The sequence below is a fragment of the Oncorhynchus masou genome, chromosome 28 (genome assembly GCF_036934945.1).
Source record: "Oncorhynchus masou masou isolate Uvic2021 chromosome 28, UVic_Omas_1.1, whole genome shotgun sequence".
NCBI classification, from domain to species: Eukaryota; Metazoa; Chordata; class Actinopteri; order Salmoniformes; family Salmonidae; genus Oncorhynchus; species Oncorhynchus masou.
This window is the reverse complement of record NC_088239.1, coordinates 46,508,291-46,531,827: the sequence shown is the minus strand read 5'-3', so window position 1 is coordinate 46,531,827 and position 23,537 is coordinate 46,508,291. Positions and strand designations below refer to the sequence as shown.

The following is a 23,537-nucleotide window of genomic DNA, read 5'->3' as shown; positions in this document are numbered from 1 at the left end:
CTCTCACCCTCTCTCTCTCTCCCTCTCCCCCTCTCTGTCTCTCTCTCTCTCTCTCCCTCTCTCTGTCTCTCTCTCTCTCTCTCTCTCTCTATGTCTCTCTCCCTCCCTCTCCCGTCTCTCTCTCTGTCCCTCTCTCTCTGTCCCTCTCTCCCTCCCCCTCCCTCTCTCTCTCTCTCTCCCTCTCCCTCTCTCCGTCTCTCTCTCTCTCCCTCTCTCCCTCTCTCTCTCATCTCTCCTTCTCCCTCTCTCTGTTCCTCTCTCCTGTCCCTCCCCTCTCTCTCTCTCTCTCTCTCTCCCTCTCCCTCTCTCCGTCTTTCTCTCTCCGTCTCTCTCTCTCCCTCTCTCCCTCTGTCTCTCTCCCTCGCTCCCTCTGTCTCTCTCCCTCTCCCTCTCTCCCTCTCTCTCTCTCTCTCCTTCTCCTCTCTCCCTCTCTCTCTGTCCCTCCCTCCCCCTCTCTCTCTCTCTCTCTCTCTCTCTCTCTCTCTCCCTCTCTCTCTCTCTCTCTCCGTCTCTCTCTCTCTCTCCATCTCTCTCTCCGTCTCTCTCCCTCTGTCTCTCTCTCTCTCTCTCTCTCTCTCCCTCTCTCCCTCTGTCTCTCTCCCTCTCCCTCTCTCATCTCTCCTTCTCCCTCTCTCTGTCCCCCTCTCTCTGTCCCTCCCTCCCCCCCTCTCTCTCTCTCCCTCTCCCTCTCTCCGTCTCTCTCTCTCTCCGTCTCTCTCCCTCCCTCTCTCTCTCTCCCTCTCTCCCTCTGTCTCTCTCCCTCTCTCCCTCTCCCTCTCCTCTCTCCCTCTGTCTCTCTCCCTCTCTCCCTCTCCCTCTCTCTCTCTCTCTCTCTGTCTCTCTCTCCCTCTCTCTCCTCTCTCTCTCTGTCTCTCTCGTCTCTCTCTCTCCCTCTCTCCTCTGTCTCTCTCTCTCTGTCTCTCTCTCTCCTCCTCTCTCTCCCTCTCTCTCCCTCTCTCTCTCTCTCCATCTCTCTCTCTCCGTCTCTCTCCCTCTGTCTCTCTCTCGTCTCTCTCTCTCCCTCTCTCCCTCTCTCCTCCCTCTCTCCCTCTCTCTCTCATCTCTCCTTCTCCCTCTCTCTGTCCCTCTCTCTCTGTCCCTCCCTCCCCCTCTCTCTCTCTCTCCCTCTCCCTCTCTCCGTCTCTCTCTCTCTCTCCGTCTCTCTCTCTCCCTCTCTCCCTCTCTCCCTCTCTCCCTCTGTCTCTCTCTCTCCGTCTCTCTCTCTCCCTCTCTCCCTCTGTCTCTCTCCCTGTCTCTCTCCCTCTCTCCCTCTCCCTCTCTCCCTCTCTCTCTCATCTCTCCTTCTCCTCTCTGTCTCTCTCTCTCTCTGAGCCGTCTTATTATTTCGAGGGACAAGAATAGTAACAGTACCAGTATTCGTTATAGTACCAGTAGTAGTATAAGTAGTGAAATAAATAGCAGGATAGTAATAGTATGAGCCAGTCGTCTGCCCTCAGAGCGGACAGGGGGACAGGGAGAGAACAGAGAAGCATCCGTTCAGCAACACCACCGTATCTAAAACAAGCTACACAACCAACCCAGAATAAACACACACAACCAACCCAACAAAAGCTGCTCTGTCTGTCCTGCCTGCTTTCTTGGCCACACTTTTAGTATTTATATTTTCTTGGGCAGAGTAGAAAAGTAGCTAAAACAGAATACAAAATTGCAGTCTTTTTGTGTGTTTGTGTGTGTTTGTTGTGTGTGTGTGTGTGTTTTCAGAGTGAGTTCTTTGTGCGGCAGACATATTTCTATTATGACAAAACAGACTAAACAGAGTTCCAGCTCAGGACTGGTGACCTGCGGCCCACTCAGAGTTTTTCTCTCTCTTTCTCTCCTCCTGTCGTTTTATTGGCTTCTCCGTGGATCCCATACGTGTGGCGGAGTCACAGTGCCAAATAAGCATAGCGCATCGAGTTTCTGACAGACCGACAGACAGGCAGGCAGGCAGACAGACAGACAGACAGACAGACAGACAGACAGACAGACAGACAGGCAGGCAGGCAGGCAGGCAGGCAGGCAGACAGACAGGCAGACAGACAGACAGGCAGGCAGGCAGACAGGTAGGCAGGCAGACAGACAGACAGACAGACAGACAGACAGACAGACAGACAGACAGGCAGGCAGGCAGGCAGGCAGGCAGGCAGGCAGGCAGACAGACAGACAGACAGACAGGCAGACAGACACTGCTTGCAGTTTGGGTTTTCATGGTCTCTTCTCTTTGCTTTGTTGTTCCTCGCCTTTACATGTATTTTCTTGACCTCCTCTTCCTCTCCACTCCGTCTATAGGGTTGTGGGGTTAGAGGCTACTGAAGACGTACACGGCGATGCGACAAGTGTTAGTGGGACGGTGTGTCCCGGGGTTGGCATAAACTCTGTTTGCGTCTCATGCCAATGTCATGCCATCAGTTGTTGTGCCATCAGTCACTGTGCTGGAATTGTGTACAATACAGGTTGAGAGATGCCCTCTAAATGAAACAATTTATTTGATGTTGCCAAACCAGTGATCTTCTATCCTGGAGGACTGCTTTGTGAACGCCAGTACCTAGTAGCTACCCTCTATACTTTGCCCGGTTTTCCCCAAACCTCTCCTTGAGTACCCAGAGCCGTTCCACTCATATGACACATTCCAACACTAGCACATCTGAGTCAACTTAACATCATGCCCTTGATTAGTCCATTAAGACTGGAGGATGTCTTTGGGAATCCGCGCGGTAGGCTCTGCGGGTGTGGTGTGTAAGAAACAATCCTATTGTAGGTTTGTTTTTTTGACAGCTCAGGTCGGGGGACGTGTCTGGACAATGAACCTCTGAAACGAGACTTCCTGTACCCAACAGTGGTCCCGGGGCAGGTGTACGACGCAGACGAGCAGTGTCGCTTCCAGTATGGAGCTTCCTCCCGACAGTGCAAATATGGGGTAAGAAACCTGAGTCTCTCCGCCTCTGCGGTATGCACACCGTCTCTCTCCTCTGCGGTATGCACACCGTCTCTCTCCTCTGCGGTATGCACACCGTCTCTCCTCTGCGGTATGCACACCGTCTCTCCTCTGCGGTATGCACACCGTCTCTCTCCTCTGCGGTATGCACACCGTCTCTCTCCTCTGCGGTATGCACACCGTCTCTCTCCTCTGCGGTATGCACACCGTCTCTCTCCTCTGCGGTATGCACACCCTCTTTCTCCTCTGCAGTATGCACACCATCTCTCTCCTCTGTGGTATGCACACCGTCTCTCTCCTCTGTGGTATGCACACCGTCTCTCTCCTCTGTGGTATGCACACCGTCTCTCTCCTCTGTGGTATGCACACCATCTCTCTCCTCTGCGGTATGCACACCGTCTCTCTCCTCTGTGGTATGCACACCGTCTCTCTCCTCTGTGGTATGCACACCGTCTCTCTCCTCTGCAATGGAGGACAATGCTTTGTTCATGGAAAATGCTTTGTTAATTGAATCCAACAACGGTTGATCCTGCATTTAACATTAGTGATAATGCTAGTGAAGCAGGGGCTCTGGTAGTGATCAGGTAACAGGAGAGGAGCACATCTGTTGTGCCAAGCTGCCATTAGCTCCTGTATATCAAATGGTGTTAATCAGGGGTTAAGGGTGTTATCTTCTTAGTCAGGGTTAATGGTATTATTTTCTTAGTCAGGAGTTAAGTGTGTTATCTTCTTAGTCAGGGGTTAAGGGTGTTATCTTCTTAGTCAGGGGTTAAGGGTATTATTTTCTTAGTCAGGGGTTAAGGGTGTTATCTTCTTAGTCAGGGGTTAATGGTATTATTTTCTTAGTCAGGGGTTAAGGGTGTTATCTTCTTAGTCAGGGGTTAATGGTATTATTTTCTTAGTCAGGGGTTAAGGGTGTTATATTCTTAGTCAGGGGTATTATTTTCTTAGTCAGGGGTTAAGTGTGTTATCTTCTTAGTCAGGGGTTAAGGGTGTTATCTTCTTAGTCAGGGGTTAACGGTGTTATCTTCTTAGTCAGGGGTTAAGGGTGTTATCTTCTTAGTCAGGGGTTAAGGGTGTTATCATCTTAGTCAGGGGTTAAGGGTGTTATCTTCTTAGTCAGGGGTTAAGGGTGTTATCTTCTTAGGGGTTAAGGGTGTTATCTTCTTAGTCAGGGGTTATGGGTGTTATCTAGTGATACATGTATTGCATAAAGATGCAGTAGATGATATAGAGTACAGTATATACGTATACATATGAGATAAATAATGTAGGGTATGTAAACATTATATTAAGTAGCATTGTTTAAAGTGGCTAGTGATATATTTTACATCAATTCCCATCAATTCCCATTATTAAAGTGGCTGGAGTTGAGTCAGTGTGTTGGCAGCAGCCACTCAATGTTGGTGGTAGCTGTTTAACAGTCTGATGGCCTTGAGATAGAAGCTCTTTATCAGTCTCTCGGTCCCTGCTTTGATGCACCTGTACTGACCTCGCCTTCTGGATGATAGCGGGGTGAACAGGCAGTGGCTCGGGTGGTTGTTGTCCTTGATGATCTTTATGGCCTTCCTGTGACATCGGGTGGTGTAGGTGTCCTGGAGGATATCAGCTGATGTACGAAGGGCTATATAAATAAATTTGATTTGATTTGAGGGCAGGTAGTTTGCCCCCGGTGATGCGTTGTGCAGACCTCACTACCCTCTAGAGAGCTTTACGGTTGTGGGCGGAGCAGTTGCCGTACCAGGCGGTGATACAGCCCGACAGGATGCTCTCGATTGTGCATCTAGAAGTTTGTGAGTGCTTTTGGTGACAAGCCAAATTTCTACAGCCTCCTGAGGTTGAAGAGGCGCTGCTGCGCCTTCTTCACGATGCTGCCTGTGTGGATCTTTATGTAATACATGTATCACTAGCCACTTTAAACTATGCCACTTTGTTTACATACTCATCTCATATGTATATACTGTACTCAATACCATCTACTGCATCTTGCCTATGCCGCTCTGTACCATCGCTCATTAATATATCTTTATGTACATATTCTTTATCCCTTTACACTTGTGTGTATAAGGTAGTAGTTTTGGAATTGTTAGCTAGATTACTCGTTGGTTATTACTGCATTGTCAGAACTAGAAGCACAAGCATTTCGCTACACTCGCATTAACATCTGCTAACCATGTGTATGTGACAAATAAAATTTGATCTGATTTGATTTATCTTCTTAGTCAGGGGTTAAGGGTGTTATCTTCTTAGTCAGGGGTTAAGGGTGTTATCTTCTTAGTCAGGGGTTAAGGGTGTTATTTTCTTAATCAGGGGTTAAGGGTGTTATTTTCTTAATCAGGGGTTAAGGGTGTTATCTTCTTAATCAAGGGTTAAGGGTGTTATCTTCTTAGTCAGGGGTTAAGGGTGTTATCTTAGTCAGGGGTTAAGGGTGTTATCTTCTTAATCAGGGGTTAAGGGTGTTATCTTCTTAATCAGGGGTTAAGGGTGTTATCTTCTTAGTCAGGGGTTAAGGGTGTTATCTTCTTAGTCAGGGGTTAAGGGTGTTATCTTCTTAGTCAGGGGTTAAGGGTGTTATCATCTTAGTCAGGGGTTAAGGGTGTTATCTTCTTAGTCAGGGGTTAAGGGTGTTATCTTCTTATCATCCTAAGGAAACATAATTGTTTTCTTAGCACCTGGGATGGGTGTGCCGCATATCTCACTAACCTAATCTTAAAGTGATGGATGAGGGAGGGAGGTTTACACACAAACACACACACACACACCCACACACACACACACACCACAGTTTCGTGAAATAAAATCATTACCTCCCTACCACCACCATGAAGAATAACAACCCAAGGTAAATAAAGAGACACGAGCAGAGAGAGAACTGAACCAAGCCACAGACACAGGAGATGTTGAATGAAAGCCACAAAGAATTAATGAACCAATACGGACACAACACAAAAAAAGAGATCAAGAGAGTTTATTTTGTTTCATTGAAAGAAATATCTGACAGCAGATTACTACGGGCCCCAAATCAAACCCTGTCATTTTGGCTCTTAAGCTCATAATTGTGGTTTTAGATCAGCATGAAAGACAGCCATTTCTGAAAGGAGAGCATTCCTCCACAGCCTGGCTCAGCTGTGCTGCTCTGTGCCTCGGCTGCGTCCACAGCATTAGAATGTAGTCTTTCAACTAGTAGGGTTATGGATTCTGACAGCCAGGTCTGTTTCACTCAGCCAGCCAGCTGTCTGATAAAGAGTTGTCTATAGTTTAGAGCTTGCTGATTGGACCCATGTAGCCATAGAAACAATGAAAGGATCTATGACTTGATAGTGCTTGCTTTCGGAGGTGATGTACTGTAAGGAGACGTCTTTGGGATACGGTTACCCTGTAGAGACACACAGAGCAGAGCAGGCCCTGCTTTAGTGCCATTGAAGACTAAAGAGGACAACTAAAAGATGTGTAGGAGGAAGAGAGGCACAGCAGCACTTTACAATCACTGTTATGGTTGCGGTGGTTTGTTAGTGTCCTGCTTCTCAACTGGTCTCTCTTTCCACCAGTCCTCTTACCCTACAGCTGTAGTGGGTTCTAATAGGAACAAACAGCCCCGTGGAAAAAGTTGGACTGTTGCTTGCACTGAAAGGAAAGGACAGAATGGCGGGCAGTTTGGCCACACGTTTGCTCCCGTGGAATAACATAAAATACGTTTGTTGTTGTTGTTGTTGGACTCGTTTCTAACGGACTCTCAGAACGTCGGAGTCACCGGGAAGGGCAGGAGATACCTTTTGGCCCGGAAAGGGCGATGACGTCACAGAGGTCAGATCTCAGCGTGAAACAGGGAAGACGTTCGTTTCGCGGCCACACCGGGGGGGCGGACACAAAGTGTCAAGCTAAGTTATACGAGTAATAACATTGAGAACGTCACTTACAACCAAACTGCCACTAACCCCCCCCCCGAACACTCCATCGCGTTGCTCGTCCTCAGTTCAGTCGCAAGGTGAGGAGGAGAGGAAAAACGGCTAAGTGACGTCTAAGTTACTGGCGGGCCTCCCTGATCCCCTGCTCTCTTTAACCCTTCGCCAACCCTCCCGCATCCTCTCTGTTAGCATGAATCTGCCGGACCAGGTCTGGGTCACATGTCCATCCATACCCGGTTCTCCTTCTGACCTTTCAGCCGGCTCTGAACGGGAATGGTGGGGAAGCCAGAGAGGAGGGAGGGTGAGGCTTTATGTGGTGGGGGTGGGGGGGCAGTGAGGGGTTAGCGGGGGGCAGAAGGGGGGGGGGCTTATTGAAAGCAGCTGGGAGTGGTGCAGCGAGACAGGGCAGACTCAGAGTGACAGTTTGCAGCTTTATTTCATCTATCGCGTCTAGCAGCAGCAGAGACCAGTGGAGACCAGCCGGGCCTGGACCTTATTTACTGACCCGTGGGGTCAGAACCTGGGCTCAGGGCCGTAACTCTTCTTCGTGACGCTGCTCCTCTTTTCCTCCACCGTAACACAGTTATCCAGTAAAAAGCCTTTGAAGTGGAGCGTTCGGAGGGGGAACCGTAGAGGTTTAATGGGAAATCTAATGCAGGGTTATGCAGCGCTGTCCTTGTTACACGCATTCACTTATACAATTTTATTCATTCCAGACGAGAGTCTGACTGGGATTCTATATATATATATATATATATATATCTCTCTCTGCCGCTGTTGTAAGAGCAAGGAGATAAGATGGATAAATTGCAGAAACAGAAGAAGTTGTTTGTTTTCAAACTTCCTGTCAGACAAAGCGTGGTTGTTGTTGTTGTTATGTCTACAAATCCCTGCTCCTTGTGACGCTCTCCTCTCTGAGGTACAGTTTGAGCGGCTCTTATGTTGCCAGAGTGATTTCCTGTAACTGGTTAACAGTGGTTCCTGTGACCTGACTCTCTGCCGCCTCTCTGTTGAGGGTCCGGATAGGTGAACGTGACCAGGCGTAAGTTGTCCTTCAACACATGAGTAACATGGTCTGATCCTTTGGAATATCGTCTCTCAGGATTGAACTGAGTCCAAAGCGCAGGGCTCAATCCGTCAGACCTGGGTCAGATATATCGGTCTCACACATCCAAATATTTCAGCTGAGCTTGAGTTAGTTTGCCCGGTGTGAAATGGAACCTATGAAAATAGTCCTAAGTGACTCCTAACCGTGCAAACTCGATTTGACCCAGGTCTGCTATCCTTTTAAGGGAAAGCAATATGAGGGATGCCGAGAGCCAGGTATTTTCTCCCCTCTCCGGCTCTTTCACCTTTAGTTCTGATGGGGGACAGGAGAGGAGGCGTGGAAGTCACGTAAAGTCACACCATGTATTTATTTATCGTCTCTGAGACACTTCCCACACAGGCCTGTCTCTGTCCATTTCTCTACTTGTAATACGCTCTCTGCAGCGAATTGCTTTCTTCTGACCAACTTGCTTTCGCCTCCTTTCCTAGGAAGTGTGTAGAGAGCTCTGGTGCCTTAGCAAAAGCAACCGCTGTGTCACCAACAGTATCCCTGCTGCCGAGGGGACCTTGTGTCAGACGGGAAGCATCGAGAAAGGGGTAAGTCCAAACGCACTAGTTGTCTCCTGTAGTTTACACACACTGGCTCTCTCCTTCACCTCCATACCAACAGCCTTCTCTCTCTCTCTCTCTCTCTCTCTCTGTCTCTCTGTCTCTCTGTCTCTCTCTCTCTCTCTCACTCGTGATGGCAGCTAAGCCTCCATAGTTGGGAAGTAGCGTGTGAGTGTCAGAGCCAAGACTAGTTACTGTGAGGTGTGTGGTAACCAGATCTAGTAGGGCCTGTTCTCTCTCTCTCCCGTGGTATCCCAATGTATTACCGCCCCTCCCCCTTTCCCGCCACACACACACACACCATGCTTTGAGGTCATCACTTCAGAGTCGAATCGCAGGGTGGCTGGCCACGCCACGGCCAGGTTAGACGGCTGACAGGGAGACGGTTTTAACATGGATTACGGTGGCCATTGTCACCGGATGGTCCGAGGTCTCAAAGGGAAGAATGGGAGGGTGTCAGGGGCTGTCGTGTGACATTACCCTCCGCTGACTGGAGCCTTTCAGGCCCCCGGGGGCCACTGACGGGGCCCTGGGCTACACAGGGTGCACAGGTTGAGATCAGCTCAGGGGGATTTGGGACAGAGGGCTTCGGGGGGCTGGTAGTGCGCTCCTGTCTGGGGTGAGGGTGGTGGTGAGGGGGATGGGGGTTGGGAGGGGGCTTCAAAGGAACACAACTGTCAGCCATTTCTCACCAGGCCCTGTAATGGAGAGGCCCTGCCAACTAGGGGGGAAGGGAGGGAGGAGGGAGGGTGAGGTGGTAGGGCAGGGAACAGAAGGAGGGGTGAGGTAGAGGGGGAGAAAGGTAGAGAGGGATAGAAAGAAGGACAGAGAAAGAGAAAGAGAAAGGGAGCGAGATAAGTAGACAGAAGGCACAGCAGTTGTGTTCCCCAAAGGTCACACAGATTTCTGTGTCAAACGCACACATTTGCAGGTGTGTGGTGTAACAGACAGGCAGTGTAGGGTCTGGGTGTGTCAGCTCGTCTCTGATAACACTTTCTCTCCCAGGCTATTTTCGTCTTGCTGGAAACACACAAGGTCTTAAGGAGGACTCTCTCCCTCTCTCTATTTCACTTTCTCTGATCTATCTATCTCCCTCTTTGTTCTTCTCTGCCCTCCTCTCTCACTCTCTTTCTCTGGTCTATCAGCTCCCTCTTTGTTCTTCTCTGCCCTCCTCTCTCACTCTCTTTCTCTGGCCTATCAGCTCCATCTTTGTTCTTCTCTGCTGACCCAGTTACAGACCTTTAACCTCTACAATCTCTACTGTCTCTAAGCCCTGAGCACCACTGACCCAGTTACAGACCTAAAACCTCTACAACCTCTACTGTCTCTAAGCCCTGAGCACCACTGACCCAGTTACAGACCTTTAACCTCTACAACCTCTACTGTCTCTAAGCCCTGAGCACCACTGACCCAGTTACAGACCTAAAACCTCGACAACCTCTACTGTCTCTAAGCCCTGAGCACCACTGACCCAGTTACAGACACCACTGACCCAAAACCTCTACAACCTCTACTGTCTCTAAGCCCTGAGCACCACTGACCCAGTTACAGACCTAAAACCTCTACAACCTCTACTGTCTCTAAGCCCTGAGCACCACTGACCCAGTTACAGACCTAAAACTCTACAGACTGTCTCTAAGCCCTGAGCACCACTGACCCAGTTACAGACCTAAAACCTCGACAACCTCTACTGTCTCTAAGCCCTGAGCACCACTGACCCAGTTACAGACCTAAAACCTCGACAACCTCTACTGTCTCTAAGCCCTGAGCACCACTGACCCAGTTACCAGACCCAGTTACAAAACCTCTACAACCTCTACTGTCTCTAAGCCCTGAGCACCACTGACCCAGTTACAGACCTAAAACCTCGACAACCTCTACTGTCTCTAAGCCCTGAGCACCACTGACCCAGTTACAGACCTAAAAGCCCTCAGTTACAACCTCTACTGTCTCTAAGCCCTGAGCACCACTGACCCAGTTACAGACCTAAAACCTCTACAACCTCTACTGTCTCTAAGCCCTGAGCACCACTGACCCAGTTACAGACCTAAAACCTCTACAACCTCTACTGTCTCTAAGCCCTGAGCACCACTGACCCAGTTACAGACCTAAAACCTCTACAACCTCTACTGTCTCTAAGCCCTGAGCACCACTGACCCAGTTACAGACCTAAAACCTCTACAACCTCTACTGTCTCTAAGCCCTGAGCACCACTGACCCAGTTACAGACCTTTAACCTCGACAACCTCTACTGTCTCTAAGCCCTGAGCACCACTGACCCAGTTACAGACCTAAAACCTCTACAACCTCTACTGTCTCTAAGCCCTGAGCACCACTGACCCAGTTACAGACCTAAAACCTTGACAACCTCTACTGTCTCTAAGCCCTGAGCACCACTGACCCAGTTACAGACTAAAAGTTACAGACCTAAAACCTCTACAACCTCTACTGTCTCTAAGCCCTGAGCCCCACTGACCCAGTTACAGACCAACCTCTACTGTCTCTAAGCCCTGAGCACCACTGACCCAGTTACAGACCTCTTAACCTGAGCACCACTGACCCAGTTACAACCTCTACTGTCTCTAAGCCCTGAGCACCACTGACCCAGTTACAGACCTAAAACCTCTACAACCTCTACTGTCTCTAAGCCCTGAGCACCACTGACCCAGTTACAGACCTAAAACCTCTACAACCTCTACTGTCTCTAAGCCCTGAGCACCACTGACCCAGTTACAGACCTAAAACCTCTACAACCTCTACTGTCTCTAAGCCCTGAGCACCACTGACCCAGTTACAGACCTAAAACCTCGACAACCTCTACTGTCTCTAAGCCCTGAGCACCACTGACCCAGTTACAGACCTAAAACCTCTACAACCTCTACTGTCTCTAAGCCCTGAGAGCAGACCACTGACCCAGTTGAGCACCAGACCTAAAACCTCTACAACCTCTACTGTCTCTAAGCCCTGAGCACCACTGACCCAGTTACAGACCTAAAACCTCTACAACCTCTACTGTCTCTAAGCCCTGAGCACCACTGACCCAGTTACAGACCTAAAACCTCTACAACCTCTACTGTCTCTAAGCCCTGAGCACCACTGACCCAGTTACAGACCTAAAACCTCTACAACCTCTACTGTCTCTAAGCCCTGAGCACCACTGACCCAGTTACAGACCTCTACAAAACCTCTGACAACCTCTACTGTCTCTGTCTCCTGAGCACCACTGACCCAGTTACAGACCTAAAACCTCGACAACCTCTACTGTCTCTAAGCCCTAAGCCACTGACCCAGCACCACTACAACCCAGTTACAGACTGACCCTACAAACCTAAAACCTCGACAACCTCTACTGTCTCTAAGCCCTGAGTTACACCACTGACCCAGTTACAGAGCACCACTGACCCAGTTACAGACCTAAAACCTCTACAACCTCTACTGTCTCTAAGCCCTGAGCACCACTGACCCAGTTACAGACCTAAAACCTCTACAACCTCTACTGTCTCTAAGCCCTGAGCACCACTGACCCAGTTACAGACCTAAAACCTCTACAACCTCTACTGTCTCTAAGCCCTGAGCACCACTGACCCAGTTACAGACCTAAAACCTCGACAACCTCTACTGTCTCTAAGCCCTGAGCACCACTGACCCAGTTACAGACCTAAAACCTCTACAACCTCTACTGTCTCTAAGCCCTGAGCACCACTGACCCAGTTACAGACCTAAAACCTCTACAACCTCTACTGTCTCTAAGCCCTGAGCACCACTGACCCAGTTACAGACCTAAAACCTCTACAACCTCTACTGTCTCTAAGCCCTGAGCACCACTGACCCAGTTACAGACCTGAGCACCAAAACCTCTACAACCTCTACTGTCTCTAAGCCCTGAGCACCACTGACCCAGTTACAGACCTAAAACCTCTACAACCTCTACTGTCTCTAAGCCCTGAGCACCACTGACCCAGTTACAGACCTAAAACCTCTACAACCTCTACTGTCTCTAAGCCCTGAGCACCACTGACCCAGTTACAGACCTTTAACCTCTACAACCTCTACTGTCTAAGCCCTAAGCCCTGAGCACCACTGACCCAGTTACAGACCTAAAACCTCTACAACCTCTACTGTCTCTAAGCCCTGAGCACCACTGACCCAGTTACAGACCTAAAACCTCTACAACCTCTACTGTCTCTAAGCCCTGAGCACCACTGACCCAGTTACAGACCTAAAACCTCGACAACCTCTACTGTCTCTAAGCCCTGAGCACCACTGACCCAGTTACAGACCTAAAACCTCTACAACCTCTACTGTCTCTAAGCCCTGAGCACCACTGACCCAGTTACAGACCTAAAACCTCTACAACCTCTACTGTCTCTAAGCCCTGAGCACCACTGACCCAGTTACAGACCTAAAACCTAAAACCTCTACAACCTCTACTGTCTCTAAGCCCTGAGCACCACTGACCCAGTTACAGACCTAAAACCTCTACAACCTCTACTGTCTCTAAGCCCTGAGCACCACTGACCCAGTTACAGACCTAAAACCTCTACAACCTCTACTGTCTCTAAGCCCTGAGCACCACTGACCCAGTTACAGACCTAAAACCTCGACAACCTCTACTGTCTCTAAGCCCTGAGCACCACTGACCCAGTTACAGACCTAAAACCTCTACAACCTCTACTGTCTCTAAGCCCTGAGCACCACTGACCCAGTTACAGACCTAAAACCTCTACAACCTCTACTGTCTCTAAGCCCTGAGCACCACTGACCCAGTTACAGACCTAAAACCCTACAACCTCTACTGTCTCTAAGCCCTGAGCACCACTGACCCAGTTACAGACCTAAAACCTACAACCTCTACTGTCTCTAAGCCCTGACTGACCCAGTTACAGCACCACTGACCCAGTTACAGACCTACAGAAACCTCTACAACCTCTACTGTCTCTAAGCCCTGAGCACCACTGACCCAGTTACAGACCTAAAACCTCTACAACCTCTACTGTCTCTAAGCCCTGAGCACCACTGACCCAGTTACAGACCTAAAACCTCTACAACCTCTACTGTCTCTTAGCCCTGAGCACCACTGACCCAGTTACACACCTAAAACCTCCACAACCTCTACTGTCTCTAAGCCCTGAGCACCACTGGACCAGTTACAGACCTAAAACCTCTACAACCTCTACTGTCTCTAAGCCCTGAGCCCCACTGACCCAGTTACAGACCTGACCCAGTTACAACCTCTACAACCTCTACTGTCTCTAAGCCCTGAGCACCACTGACCCAGTTACAGACCTAAAACCTCTACAACCTCTACTGTCTCTAAGCCCTGAGCACCACTGACCCAGTTACAGACCTAAAACCTCGACAACCTCTACTGTCTCTAAGCCCTGAGCACCACTGACCCAGTTACAGACCTAAAACACTCAGTTACACAACCTCTACTGTCTCTAAGCCCTGAGCACCACTGACCCAGTTACAGACCTAAAACCTCTACAACCTCTACTGTCTCTAAGCCCTGAGCACCACTGACCCAGTTACAGACCTAAAACCTCTACAACCTCTACTGTCTCTAAGCCCTGAGCACCACTGACCCAGTTACAGACCTAAAACCTCTACAACCTCTACTGTCTCTAAGCCCTGAGCACCACTGACCCAGTTACAGCCCTGAGCACCACTGACCCAGTTACAGACAAAACCTCTACAACCTCTACTGTCTCTAAGCCCTGAGCACCACTGACCCAGTTACAGACCTAAAACCTCTACAAACCCAGTTACAGACCTAAAACCTCTACAACCTCTACTGTCTCTAAGCCCTGAGCACCACTGACCCAGTTACAGACCTAAAACCTCTACAACCTCTACTGTCTCTAAGCCCTGAGCACCACTGACCCAGTTACAGACCTAAAACCTCTACAACCTCTACTGTCTCTAAGCCCTGAGCACCACTGACCCAGTTACAGACCTAAAACCTCTACAACCTCTACTGTCTCTAAGCCCTGAGCACCACTGACCCAGTTACAGACCTAAAACCTCTACAACCTCTACTGTCTCTAAGCCCTGAGCACCACTGGCCCACTTGCAGACCTAAAACCTCTACAAACTCTACTGTCTCTAAGCCCTGAGCACCACTGACCCAGTTACATACCTTTAACCTCTACAACCTCTACTGTCTCTAAGCCCTGAGCCCCACTGACCCAGTTACAGACCTAAAACCTCGTCCCTACAGCCTCCTACAACCTCTACTGTCTCTCTAAGCCCTGAGCACCACTGACCCAGTTACAGACCTTTAACCTCGACAACCTCTACTGTCTCTAAGCCCTGAGCACCACTGACCCAGTTACAGACCTAAAAAAACTCTACTGTCTCTAACCCTACCCAGTTACAGTCTCTAAGCCCTGAGCACCACTGACCCAGTTACAGACCTAAAACCTCTGACCCAGTTACAGACCTTTAACCTCTACTGTCTCTAAGCCCTGAGCACCACTGACCCAGTTACAGACCTAAAACCTCTACAACCTCTACTGTCTCTAAGCCCTGAGCACCACTGACCCAGTTACAGACCTAAAACCTCTACAACCTCTACTGTCTCTAAGCCCTGAGCACCACTGACCCAGTTACAGACCTAAAACCTCTACAACCTCTACTGTCTCTAAGCCCTGAGCACCACTGACCCAGTTACAGACCTAAAACCTCTACAACCTCTACTGTCTCTAAGCCCTGAGCACCACTGACCCAGTTACAGACCTAAAACCTCGACAACCTCTACTGTCTCTAAGCCCTGAGCACCACTTACCCAGTTACAGAACTAAAAAATTCTACAACCTCTACTGTCTCTAAGCCCTGAGCACCACTGACCCAGTTACAGACCTAAAACCTCTACAACCTCTACTGTCTCTAAGCCCTGAGCACCACTGACCCAGTTACAGACCTAAAACCTCTACAACCTCTACTGTCTCTAAGCCCTGAGCACCACTGACCCAGTTACAGACCTAAAACCTCTACAACCTCTACTGTCTCTAAGCCCTGAGCACCACTGACCCAGTTACAGACCTAAAACCTCTACAACCTCTACTGTCTCTAAGCCCTGAGCACCACTGACCCAGTTACAGACCTAAAACCTCGACAACCTGTCTCTAAGCCCTGTCTCTAAGCCCTGAGCACCACTGACCCAGTTACAGACCTAAAACCTCTACAACCTCTACTGTCTCTAAGCCCTGAGCACCACTGACCCAGTTACAGACCTAAAACCTCTACAACCTCTACTGTCTCTAAGCCCTGAGCACCACTGACCCAGTTACAGACCTTTAACCTCTACAACCTCTACTGTCTCTAAGCCCTGAGCACCACTGACCCAGTTACAGACCTAAAACCTCTACAACCTCTACTGTCTCTAAGCCCTGAGCACCACTGACCCAGTTACAGACCTTAACCTCTACAACCTCTACTGTCTCTAAGCCCTGAGCACCACTGACCCAGTTACAGACCTAAAACCTCTACAACCTCTACTGTCTCTAAGCCCTGAGCACCACTGACCCAGTTACAGACCTAAAACCTCTACAACCTCTACTGTCTCTAAGCCCTGAGCACCACTGACCCAGTTACAGACCTAAAACCTCTACAACCTCTACTGTCTCTAAGCCCTGAGCACCACTGACCCAGTTACAGACCTAAAACCTCAGTTACAACCTCTACTGTCTCTAAGCCCTGAGCACCACTGACCCAGTTACAGACCTAAAACCTCTACAACCTCTACTGTCTCTAAGCCCTGAGCACCACTGACCCAGTTACAGACCTAAAACCTCTACAACCTCTACTGTCTCTAAGCCCTGAGCACCACTGACCCAGTTACAGACCTAAAACCTCTCCAACTCTACTGTCTCTAAGCCCTGAGCACCACTGACCCAGTTACAGACCTAAAACCTCTACAACCTCTACTGTCTCTAAGCCCTGAGCACCACTGACCCAGTTACAGACCTAAAACCTCTACAACCTCTACTGTAAGCCCTCTAAGCCCTGAGCACCACTGACCCAGTTACTGACCTAAAACCTAGACAACCTCTACTGTCTCTAAGCCCTGAGCACCACTGACCCAGTTACAGGACAAAAACCCCGACAACCTCTACTGTCTCTAAGCCCTAAGCCCTACAGAGCACCACTGACCCAGTTACAGACCTAAAACCTCTACAACCTCTACTGTCTCTAAGCCCTGAGCACCACTGACCCAGTTACAGACCTAAAACCTCTACAACCTCTACTGTCTCTAAGCCCTGAGCACCACTGACCCAGTTACAGACCTAAAACCTCTACAACCTCTACTGTCTCTAAGCCCTGAGCACCACTGACCCAGTTACACCTCTACTGTCTCTAAGCCCTGAGCACCACTGACCCAGTTACAGATCCTAAAACCTCTACAACCTCTCGACAACCTCTACTGTCTCTAAGCCCTGAGCACCACTGACCCAGTTACAGACCTAAAACCTCGACAACCTCTACTGTCTCTAAGCCCTGAGCACCACTGACCCAGTTACAGACCTTTAACCTCTACAACCTCTACTGTCTCTAAGCCCTGAGCACCACTGACCCAGTTACAGACCTAAAACCTCTACAACCTCTACTGTCTCTAAGCCCTGAGCACCACTGACCCAGTTACAGACCTAAAACCTCTACAACCTCTACTGTCTCTAAGCCCTGAGCACCACTGACCCAGTTACAGACCTAAAACCTCGACAACCTCTACTGTCTCTAAGCCCTGAGCACCACTGACCCAGTTACAGAACTAAAAACCTCTACAACCTCTACTGTCTCTAAGCCCTGAGCACCACTGACCCAGTTACAGACCTAAAACCTCTACAACCTCTACTGTCTCTAAGCCCTGAGCACCACTGACCCAGTTACAGACCTTTAACCTCTCCAACTCTACTGTCTCTAAGCCCTGAGCACCACTACTGTCTCTACTGTCTCTAAGCCCTGAGCACCACTGACCCAGTTACAGACCTAAAACCTCGACAACCTCTACTGTCTCTAAGCCCTGAGCACCACTGACCCAGTTACAGACCTAAAACCTCTACAACCTCTACTGTCTCTAAGCCCTGAGCACCACTGACCCAGTTACAGACCTAAAACCTCTACTACAACCTCTACTGTCTCTAAGCCCTGAGCACCACTGACCCAGTTACAGACCTAAAACCTCTACAACCTCTACTGTCTCTAAGCCCTGAGCACCACTGACCCAGTTACAGACCTAAAACCTCTACAACCTCTACTGTCTCTAAGCCCTGAGCACCACTGACCCAGTTACAGACCTTTAACCTCTACAACCTCTACTGTCTCTAAGCCCTGAGCACCACTGACCCAGTTACAGACCTAAAACCTCTACAACCTCTACTGTCTCTGTCTCTAAGCTGTCCTGAGCCCTGAGCACCACTGACCCAGTTACAGACCTAAAACCTCTACTGTCTCTAAGCCCTGAGCACCAACCTCTACTCTACAACCTCTACTGCCTCTCTAAGCCCTACAGACCTAAAAGCACCACTGACCCAGTTACAGACCTAAAACCTCTACAACCTCTACTGTCTCTAAGCCCTGAGCACCACTGACCCAGTTACAGACCTTTAACCTCGACAACCTCTACTGTCTCTAAGCCCTGAGCACCACTGACCCAGTTACAGACCTAAAACCTCTACAACCTCTACTGTCTCTAAGCCCTGAGCACCACTGACCCAGTTACAGACCTAAAACCTCGACAACCTCTACTGTCTCTAAGCCCTGAGCACCACTGACCCAGTTACAGACCTAAAACCTCTACAACCTCTACTGTCTCTAAGCCCTGAGCACCACTGACCCAGTTACAGACCTAAAACCTCTACAACCTCTACTGTCTCTAAGCCCTGAGCACCACTGACCCAGTTACAGACCTAAAACTGACCCACTGTCTTACAGCACCTGACCCAGTTACAGACCTAAAACCTCTACAACCTCTACTGTCTCTAAGCCCTGAGCACCACTGACCCAGTTACAGACCTAAAACCTCTACAACCTCTACTGTCTCTAAGCCCTGAGCACCACTGACCCAGTTACAGACCTAAAACCTCTACAACCTCTACTGTCTCTAAGCCCTGAGCACCACTACAACCTCTACAACCTCTACTGTCTCTAAGCCCTGAGCACCACTGACCCAGTTACAGACCTAAAACCTCTACAACCTCTACTGTCTCTAAGCCCTGAGCACCACTGACCCAGTTACAGACCTTTAACCTCGACAACCTCTACTGTCTCTAAGCCCTGAGCACCACTGACCCAGTTACAGACCTAAAACCTCTACAACCTCTACTGTCTCTAAGCCCTGAGCACCACTGACCCAGTTACAGACCTAAAACCTCTACAACCTCTACTGTCTCTAAGCCCTGAGCACCACTGACCCAGTTACAGACCTAAAACCTCTACAACCTCTACTGTCTCTAAGCCCTGAGCACCACTGACCCAGTTACAGACCTAAAACCTCGACAACCTCTACTGTCTCTAAGCCCTGAGCACCACTGACCCAGTTACAGACCTTTAACCTCTACTGTCTCTAAGCCCTGAGCACCACTGACCCAGTTACACACCTAAAACCTCGACAACCTCTACTGTCTCTAAGCCCTGAGCACCACTGACCCAGTTACAGACCTAAAACCTCTACAACCTCTACTGTCTCTAAGCTGTCTCCTGAGCACCACTGACCCAGTTACAGACCTAAAACCTCTACAACCTCTACTGTCTCTAAGCCCTGAGCACCACTGACCCAGTTACAGACCTAAAACCTCTACAACCTCTACTGTCTCTAAGCCCTGAGCACCACTGACCCAGTTACAGACCTAAAACCTCGACAACCTCTACTGTCTCTAAGCCCTGAGCACCACTGACCCAGTTACAGACCTAAAACCTCGACAACCTCTACTGTCTCTAAGCCCTGAGCACCACTGACCCAGTTACAGACCTAAAATCTCGACAACCTCTACTGTCTCTAAGCCCTGAGCATCACTGACCCAGTTACAGACCTACTGTCTCTAAGCCCTGAGCACCACTGACCCAGTTACAGACCTAAAACCTCTACAACCTCTACTGTCTCTAAGCCCTGAGCACCACTGACCCAGTTACAGACCTAAAACCTTGACAACCTCTACTGTCTCTAAGCCCTGAGCACCACTGACCCAGTTACAGACCTTTAACCTCTACAACCTCTACTGTCTCTAAGCCCTGAGCACCACTGACCCAGTTACAGACCTAAAACCTCTACAACCTCTACTGTCTCTAAGCCCTGAGCACCACTGACCCAGTTACAGACCTTTAACCTCTACAACCTCTACTGTCTCTAAGCCCTGAGCACCACTGACCCAGTTACAGACCTAAAACCTCGACAACCTCTACTGTCTCTAAGCCCTGAGCACCACTGACCCAGTTACAGACCTAAAACCTCTACAACCTCTACTGTCTCTAAGCCCTGAGCACCACTGACCCAGTTACAGACCTAAAACCTCTACAACCTCTACTGTCTCTAAGCCCTGAGCACCACTGACCCAGTTACAGACCCAGTTACAGCACCACTGACCCAGTTACAGAAACCTCTACAACCTCTACTGTCTCTACAACCTCTACCCAGTTGTCTCTAAGCCCTGAGCACCACTGACCCAGTTACAGACCTAAAACCTCTACAACCTGAGCACCACTGACCCAGTTACAGACCTAAAACCTCGAGCCCCTACTGTCTCTAAGCCCTGAGCACCACTGACCCAGTTACAGACCTTTAACCTCTAAGCCCAACACTGACCCAGTTACAGACCTGTCTCTAAGTCTCCCTGAGCACCACTGACCCAGTTACAGACCTACAAAAACCTCTGACAACCTCTACTGTCTCTAAGCCCTGAGCACCACTGACCCAGTTACAGACCTTTAACCTCTACAACCTCTACTGTCTCTAAGCCCTGAGCACCACTGACCCAGTTACAGACCTAAAACCTCTACAACCTCTACTGTCTCTAAGCCCTGAGCACCACTGACCCAGTTACAGACCTTTAAGACTGTCTCTTGAGCACCAACCAGTTACAGACAACCTCTACTGTCTCTAAGCCCTGAGCACCACTGACCCAGTTACAGACCTAAAATCTCGACAACCTCTACTGTCTCTAAGCCCTGAGCATCACTGACCCAGTTACAGATCTTTAACCTCTACAACCTCTACTGTCTCTAAGCCCTGAGCACCACTGACCCAGTTACAGACCTAAAACCTCTACAACCTCTACTGTCTCTAAGACCTAAAACCTCTACAACCTCTACTGTCTCTAAGCCCTGAGCACCACTGACCCAGTTACAGACCTAAAACCTCTACAACCTCTACTGTCTCTAAGCCCTGAGCACCACTGACCCAGTTACAGACCTAAAACCTCTACAACCTCTACTGTCTCTAAGCCCTGAGCACCACTGACCCAGTTACAGACCTGTCTCTAACCTGACCCTACAGAAACCAACCTCTACTGTCTCTAAGCCCTGAGCACCACTGACCCAGTTACACACCTAAAACCTCTACTGTCTCTAAGCCCTGAGCACCACTGACCCAGTTACAGACCTTTAACCTCTACAACCTCTACTGTCTCTAAGCCCTGAGCACCACTGACCCAGTTACAGACCTAAAACCTCTACAACCTCTACTGTCTCTAAGCCCTGAGCACCACTGACCCAGTTACAGACCTAAAACCTCTACAACCTCTACTGTCTCTAAGCCCTGAACCTCTACTGTCTCTAAGTCTCTAAGCCCTGAGCACCACTGACCCAGTTACAGACCTAAAACCTCTACAACCTCTACTGTCTCTAAGCCCTGAGCACCACTGACCCAGTTACAGACCTAAAACCTCTACAACCTCTACTGTCTCTAAGCCCTGAGCACCACTGACCCAGTTACAGACCTAAAACCTCTACAACCTCTACTGTCTCTAAGCCCTGAGCACCACTGACCCAGTTACAGACCTAAAACCTCTACAACCTCTACTGTCTCTAAGCCCTGAGCACCACTGACCCAGTTACAGACCTAAAACCTCTACAACCTCTACTGTCTCTAAGCCCTGAGCACCACTGACCCAGTTACAGACCTAAAACCCAGTTCAGACAACCTCTACTGTCTCTAAGCCCTGAGCACCACTGACCCAGTTACAGACCTAAAACCTCTACAACCTCTACTGTCTCTAAGCCCTGAGCACCACTGACCCAGTTACAGACCTAAAACCTCTACAACCTCTACTGTCTCTAAGCCCTGAGCACCACTGACCCAGTTACAGACCTAAAACCTCAGACAACCTCTACTGTCTCTAAGCCCTGAGCACCACTGACCCAGTTACAGACCTAAACCTAACCTCTGACAACCTCTACTGTCTCTAAGCCCTGAGCACCACTGACCCAGTTACAGACCTAAAACCTCTACAACCTCTACTGTCTCTAAGCCCTGAGCACCACTGACCCAGTTACAGACCTAAAACCTCTACAACCTCTACTGTCTCTAAGCCCTGAGCACCACTGACCCAGTTACAGACCTAAAACCTCGACAACCTCTACTGTCTCTAAGCCCTGAGCACCACTGACCCAGTTACAGACCTCTAAGCCCTGAGCACAACTGACCCAGTTACAGACCTAAAACCTCTACTGTCTCTAAGCCCTGAGCACCACTGACCCAGTTACAGAACAAAAAAATTCTACAACCTCTAATGTCTCTAAGCCCTGAGCACCACTTACCCAGTTACAGAACTAAAACCTCTACAACCTCTAGACCCCTAAAAACTCTACAACCTCTACTGTCTCTAAGCCCTGAGCACCACTGACCCAGTTACAGACCTAAAACCTCTACAACCTCTACTGTCTCTAAGCCCTGAGCACCACTGACCCAGTTACAGACCTAAAACCTCGACAACCTCTACTGTCTCTAAGCCCTGAGCACCACTGACCCAGTTACAGACCTTTAACCTCTCCAACTCTACTGTCTCTAGGCCCTGAGCACCACTGACCCAGTTACAGGCCTAAAACCCTGACAACCTCTACTGTCTCTAAGCCCTGAGCACCACTGACCCAGTTACAGACCTAAAACCTCTACAACCTCTAATGTCTCTAAGCCCTGAGCACCACTGACCCAGTTACAGACCTAAAACCTCTACAACCTCTACTGTCTCTAAGCCCTGAGCACCACTGACCCAGTTACAGACCTAAAACCTCTACAACCTCTACTGTCTCTAAGCCCTGAGCACCACTGACCCAGTTACAGACCTAAAACCTCTACAACCTCTACTCTAAGCCCTGAGCAACTGACCCAGTTACAGACCTAAAACTACAACCTCTACTGTCTCTAAGCCCTGAGCACCACTGACCTCTTTACTGTCTCTAAGCCCTGAGCACCACTGACCCAGTTACAGACCTAAAACCTCTACAACCTCTACTGTCTCTAAGCCCTGAGCACCACTTACCCAGTTACAGACCTAAAAAAACCTGCACCACTGACCCAGTTACAGACCTAAAAACCTCTACTGTCTCTAAGCCCTGAGCACCACTGACCCAGTTACAGAACTAAAAAATTCTACAACCTCTAATGTCTCTAAGCCCTGAGCACCACTGACCCAGTTACAGACCTAAAACCTCTACAACCTCTACTGTCTCTAAGCCCTGAGCACCACTGACCCAGTTACAGACCTAAAACCTCGACAACCTCTACTGTCTCTAAGCCCTGAGCACCACTGACCCAGTTACAGACCTAAAACCTCGACAACCTCTACTGTCTCTAAGCCCTGAGCACCACTGACCCAGTTACAGACCTAAAACCTCTACAACCTCTACTGTCTCTAAGCCCTAGCACCACTGACCCAGTTACAGACCTAAAACCTCTACAACCTCTACTGTCTCTAAGCCCACCACTGACCCAGTTACAGACCTCTAAGCCCTAACCACTGACCCAGTTACAGACCTTAACCTCTACAACCTCTACTGTCTCTAAGCCCTGAGCACCACTGACCCAGTTACAGACCTTTAAAACCTCT

The 23,537-nt window shown here is 49.4% G+C and overlaps 1 protein-coding gene across 1 annotated transcript in view; it reads left to right on the top strand.

Moving 5' to 3' along the window:
- LOC135517686 (A disintegrin and metalloproteinase with thrombospondin motifs 6-like) overlaps positions 1-23,537 on the top strand; it is a 121,766-nt gene that overhangs the window by 51,714 nt on the left and 46,515 nt on the right. Inside the window, exons 11-12 of the mRNA XM_064942200.1 lie at positions 2,776-2,917; positions 8,377-8,484. Of these exons, the coding sequence (XP_064798272.1) occupies positions 2,776-2,917; positions 8,377-8,484 (250 nt within the window). The remainder of the gene's footprint in view (positions 1-2,775; positions 2,918-8,376; positions 8,485-23,537) is intronic.